We start from the raw sequence: 6000 nt of genomic DNA on the forward strand, positions 1-6000 counted from the left end.
ATCAATATGTAATAATTTCTAAAATTGTCATATATATAATAATACTATAGCTTTCAAATAAAAGGTATAACAATAAAGCATATAATATTTATAAAGTAGCATACACATTTAAATATACAAGAGCAGTAAAAGTAGCTCTGTATCTCAGTAAAGAGAATATGTTTAGTTTACTTCATCCATTAAACATAGACAACCTGTTTTCAGTGAAGACTGTTTCTTTTAACACTTGGTATGATCTTTATTAGTAGCGATAGTAGTAGTAATAGTGTTTGTGGTATGGTGTTATGTGATCCTATCACCACCTACACTAAAAAAGAAACCCGAGATAAAAAAGGTGGCGATTTTGTACATTTGAATAAATTCTGAAAAACAGCATTTTGATCATCCATTAAGCAGAAATCCAAGAACCACTTCAGCAGACACGTTTTAAATTTTGAGTTTTATTAAAAAATATTTTCATAATAAATAGAAACACTTCTTAAAGCAATACATTCCTCTGCCAACGCAATACAGACTCAGAAGATCAGCCTGGATTCACGTTGTGTCATCTCCGCTACTTCCTCCGGGCTGAGGTCATTGTTTTTCAACCTGTAGTGATGGAGAAAGGCAAAATCTATCACTGACAGTACGCAGCCAGTCTGGAAATACAAACCGAGTTTAAAGCCAAAAAAACATGGCTAAAGTAGGATGCGGGCTTCAACAACCACAGTTTTTCTTGGCACTGAAACTAGAAGTGCAGCCGTGCGCCTTGACCCAAATCTAGGATGCACGCAACCAATCACATGCACTAACCACATAAGAAACAAACAGTGGTAACTTTTGTATTTGTGAATGTATGGCTCAGTCCTCATCACATACCATATTGATTTCACATGAGTGTTGTGTTCGAGGGCTTGAATCAGACATTCCACCCCTGGTCTGGTTATGCAGTTCTCTGTCAACCTTTTACAGGAAATGAGAGGGTGGAGAGAGGGTGGAGTAATTTAAGCACTACTGTACAGTGACTGCTCAAATGTCAAATCAGCCATTTCGGCGCATTCAAATGTCTTGTGCATTCTCAATACGAGTATGACTGATCTCCAACACTTACCAAATATCTTCCAGTGACGTACTGTTCTTGATGATGTTGGCGAGGGCGCGTGCTCCTGTGCTCCCTACGCCGTTGCCCACCAGGCTGCCATTACATAACGACATACGCGTACAATCGTGGTCATTGTGGAACCTCACATAAGTGGAATTTCATTTCTGAACATTTTCCACGCTGTCTTAGGTCAATATTTGAAGCAAATATTACCTGAGCCACACCAGAGTATTGCTGCTCTCTAGGACTCTGGCAAGGGCCTCTGCTCCTGCATCGCCTATCTTATTGCCCCAAAGCCTGTGAATACAACAAAAGGAGTAATATTATAAGATGCACGAGATTTGGCAGAAGACTTCTTCAATTTTCTCAAAGACTTTTACCCTAAATACTGCAGTGAATGGTTGTATTTCAGGCCCTCTGCCAGCTGCTTTGCTCCTTCCGCTGTTATATTATTATTGCCCAGCCTGAAAGAAAAAACGAGAACCTCATTTGGCACGCATTGTACACTACAAAGTATTATTTCTATAGTTCCTTATTGGTGTCACAACCGTCGAGCGCCTGAAATACTGTTGACCTTAGAGCAAGGAAATTCTGCTTGGTCTTCAGAAGATGAGAAAAGTGCTGTGTGCATGCATCGGTTAGCTTGTTGTTGAAGAGCCTAGAGGGAAACAAAATGATTATTGAACGTCATTTGTAACTTAATGGTAGTGTTAATGATTAATTGTCTAGACAATACTTACGCAATTTTCTGGAAGTTGTCGCACTGGATTCCTTTAGCAATCAGTTTGCGGATCCCCTCATCTGTAATGTTATTATTCCTAAGACTGATAAAAGGAAAGATACAAGGCACTTAAGGATGTGGATGCTTAGTTCATGATAATGAATAGATGAGAGGAATAATGCAACCTTTCATACTCACTGCAGGGAATTACAAATGTGCATGCAGGGAAGAAGCTGCTCCACTCCAACATCGCCCACAGAGTTGTTGTCCAGCTGCAGGCCTACAGGATTCTTCAGATGCTGGAGCACATAGGCTATTGCAGTGCACTCCACAGGTCCAATGTTACAGTAGGTCACTTTCAAGTGGTCCACCTCCAGCTTACTCATGGCATCTTTTGCAATCTGGCTCTTTTGCATCTCGTAGATACACTTGATAAGCCAGACGAAGCCTGGCATTGCATGCATGCTCTTCTTCTCCCCCTCTACAGGTTGAGGGATGGACTTGAAGTGTTTCTGCATGCCTTTGGACAGGCATCTCACCACCTGTCTGACCCTCTTCTCCGTCACAGCACTGGGGCAGCAGTGGAGCCACAGGCTTTGATGGCGCTGAGACAGCAACCCTGACACAAAGGTGGCTGTGATTTGCAGATTATGTGTTTCAGCTGCTGTAGCTTCCCCCTCTTGTTGGTAAGTGGAAGGCAAGCAGGACCTGAAGCATGTGCTGCTCAGACCCGTCTCCCTCATGTCCTTCAGCTCAAAGAGCTTGGGGATAGTTGAACGGTCAGTGTTGTTCGACAGAACAATGTACAGAGCAGCAAAGAAACATTGCATAGTCAGATGAAGGAATTCATAGTGTTTACTGTGAGTGGAGGACATATCTTTGCTTTGAATGAGGAAGCCCATGCAGATATCCTTTTCAGTTACACCACATGTCTCCAAGTCTGTACCTGAGAAGATGTAACAGGTGGTTCCTATCCCCTCAAAGGCAAGCTGCCCGAGATGCAAGACTGTTTGTAGGTGCTCGTGAAGCCAACCTAACCCCACAGTGCTCTTCGGGGGGCTTTGGCGCTGGAGAAAGTGCTGTAAGATCATCAGGTACACGTCTGTGATTGTTTGGGGGCTGCCCTCTCCAAAGCCGAGCAGCTCCTTGTGGCACTGTGACACAATCCAGCAGAGGACTGGACTGTGACACAGTCCAAGTAAAGCAGTGTTTGTCTGTAGGGACCCCAAAACCTTAGCAGCCACAGTGGGGTCACTGTGATGCTTCTTCACAAAGCAGTCAATGCCACTCGGGGAAAAGCCTTTCAGGAAGACCTCTTTGCGAAGGTGTTTCTTCAGCAGAGGGCCCACTGCCTCTGGACGACTAGCCACCACTTTCAGCACTCCCTTCATGAGGGAACCCTGGATTAAGTTGAACAATAGCACGTGAACAGGTGCACGCTGGGTGGGGCAGCAGAGCCTGTGTTCATCTGAAAAGCTCTGCTTGAGCTCATCCAAGCCATCGAAAGTGAAGAGGATGAGATGTGGGTGGTCCAGGATGAACTGGAAGATCTCTTCCTGCTCCCTGTCTGGCCAGCAGCAGTGCTGAAACAGCAGTTCTTGGACAGACAGCTCCCTCTGCTCTGAGTTCAACCTGCGACAGCTGAATGGAAACAGAAGGAGGAAGTCCTGCAGGGCTGTCCCCCGAGCCCAAAGCAAGTGCAGCCTCTGGAGCAAGGTGCTCTTCCCACTGCCCGCCTCCCCGGACACCAGCACCGTGTCGGCCTCCTCGTTCACTGTACCTGCTGTACCGACTAAGTCCTCAAGGCCAAAAGATTCATGAGCACTGTAATGACCTAGTTCCAGCTGACCTTCAGTGTAGATGTCATCCAGACGCATGTGGCTGGTCCCTCCATAAGTACTGAGGAAGCAGGACTGGGCGGACACAGAACTGCTGAGCTTCTTCTGATACTTCACGAACTCTGTGATAGAATATGAAATTAAACACAATTTATCAAAGCACTGTATATGTTCAGTATATTAATAATGTGGTGTGCAGACAGTTGGTCTGTTCACACTTTTAAATGAGTCATTTTTTTAACCACATGCTATTTTTGCTTCTCCACCGCGGAAGTGGATACAATTTGTATATTTCAGATATCCCACAACATCATACACGGACATGCGTCCGCTGCAGGCTTACACATCGAATCTCCTATTAAAATAGTGTTTTAACACGATTATAATCCTGCCGTACCTTTGGGAGGAGTTGGTGTCTCCTGGGTCAGTGGGGATCCAGATTCCTGTTTTTGCTGAATGTACTGCAGCACAATCTTCGCTGCCGATTCTCCTTTTGACCTGACGTGGTCGAGCAAACGCCTCGCCTGTTTGATATATGAATGGAAACAGATTCATTAGTGTAGTTCACCATTTTGGGAGCGCTGTAACTTTCTGAAAAAAAAGAGTCTCCAGTTTAATGCTGACCTTTGTACAGAGCTAGGCCTGCTTTACACTTCTCTTTTCACATATGCAGTCTTGCTCTCCAAGACCTCTAAATACACATTAATGTGTAAAATTGGTGGCGTTACCCTTTAGCTGTACAGATATGAGAGTGGTATGAATTTTCTTATCTAGCTCTTGGGGAGAAAGAGCTAGATAATATGTAATATATCTAATTTTATCTCTATAATAGTTTTATCTTAAAATAATAAGAGCAATACTGAGCAAGATAAGAGAAATATAAAAAACAGTTTCATTCAAAGACGATTCAATAGATAAGGAACAATAACAGGAAGTTGTCAAGCCACATTATATTGATGTGTATAAAACGCAGGCCTTTTTACCTGCTGAGAGGGGGTGTGTATCGGTAGGCGCACGTCATCGCAGTCTGCTGTAGTGAAGAGTCCTGATGCGAGGAGAGCTTTCAGAGCGCCATCAGTGCGGCCTTGCAGCTCGCTGACCAGGCTGGGTCTTTGGGTCTGAAGAGTCTGACTAGATGTGCTCTGGTATTCTTCTCTTCCTTCGAGGTTTGAAAGGCATCCTGACAAAGAGAGGCCAACTCCCTTCGCTTCAGGAAGGACCTGTTTGAGAGCAGCGAGGAAGAGTCCACAAGTATCCACACCCTTTGTATAAACCAGGTCGAGCAACTGTCTGGCGTTAGTGTACAGTGCCCTCCCCGGTACCTGTACGTTCTGGTATTCCTCCCATGAGAGCTCCCCCTGGGCCAGCAGTATGTCCAGGACTTGTTCCAGCTGTTCAGCTGAGCCGCTGCTGCACAGTGCATGTAGTATCTCTGGCCGTTGTTTCAGCACAAGCTCCTGGACAGACATGCTTTTGGCATGTCACCGTCTACACCAGGGACATCCAGCGTGTACGAATGCTGCTTGCAGTATGACAACCGGGCACAGAAAACACACCCACATGTCATTATGTGACTACTAACGACAAACTTTCACTCTGATTCTGTTAAATTAGACACCATTTTTGTATTCATACACAGTAACCACCCCAATAATGATATATAATAACACGTAACAAATATACAAATACACAAGATTAACCTACAAAGTCATGTAACGCACAGTACCAGCACTGTAATATAATCACTCACATTAGTCTCCACAACAGTTGTGTTGTTGTTGAGAGTTCTCTTCCCTCCATCTGTCATTTGGGGAGACGCAGCACTGCTGTGGACTTGCTCCTTCCTCATTCCACAACTGAAACCGAAACACGCTCTGCTACCGAGTCCCTCCTGTAAAAGGAAAACCAAGCATCGCCTGTTCCTTGCCAGCAAATGAAGTGAAACTCCAACACCCAGAGGACGGACGTGTCTGCTTGCATCATTAAGCAACAGTTAATGAAACTTCTCAGGTTTTTTCCACAATTATCAAATGGGGTTCATAGTTTGCCACATGCTAATGTCCATCGGTCACAGAGATGCAAGGACATTTTCACATCCTCTTTTTCAGAGGTTTTAAGGGTGTGTACTGCATTTAGGAATACAATAAAGAGGACATTACAATTTGACATTTTTACAAGGAAAGTCAGCAGAAATACAGTGATAGGGAACGCTGCAGGTCCAAGTTGTTGGTGCTTTACTGGTTGCAATATGGTCTTGCAACCACTTGATGGAACTATCGCCTAAAAAAGCCAACCTGGTTTGCTCAAGAGGCTGGGACTCCTTTTTCATATTCTTCCATTTTTGCAACAGTTCTTAATTC

The 6000-nt window shown here is 44.4% G+C and overlaps 1 protein-coding gene across 1 annotated transcript; it reads right to left on the reverse strand.

Annotated features, from left to right (window-relative positions):
• Positions 1–452: 452 nt before the first annotated feature.
• Positions 453–5512, reverse strand: nod2 (nucleotide-binding oligomerization domain containing 2). The gene is made up of 11 exons (XM_084379086.1): positions 5391–5512; positions 4624–5159; positions 4038–4164; positions 2001–3762; positions 1822–1905; positions 1656–1739; positions 1462–1545; positions 1295–1378; positions 1091–1174; positions 859–942; positions 453–588 (listed from the first exon to the last, which is right to left on the reverse strand). Exons 2-11 carry the CDS (start codon positions 5107–5109, stop codon positions 516–518), a joined length of 2952 nt encoding a protein of 983 aa, XP_084235212.1. The 5' UTR covers positions 5110–5159; positions 5391–5512; the 3' UTR covers positions 453–515.
• Positions 5513–6000: the final 488 nt, after the last annotated feature.

Source organism: Pagrus pagrus (assembly GCF_965226575.1).
Source record: "Pagrus pagrus genome assembly, chromosome: 1".
NCBI lineage: Eukaryota > Metazoa > Chordata > Actinopteri > Spariformes > Sparidae > Pagrus > Pagrus pagrus.

Coding starts and splice junctions, on each gene's coding strand:
- nod2 (XM_084379086.1), bottom strand. CDS start 5,109: ATGTCTGTCCAGGAGCTTGTGCTGAAACAACGGCCAGAGATACTACAT. Junction 4,165..4,623: donor TACACACCCCCTCTCAGCAG/GTAAAAAGGCCT, acceptor TATATCAAACAG/GCGAGGCGTTTGCTCGACCA. Junction 1,175..1,294: donor AATACTCTGGTGTGGCTCAG/GTAATATTTGCT, acceptor ATGTAATGGCAG/CCTGGTGGGCAACGGCGTAG.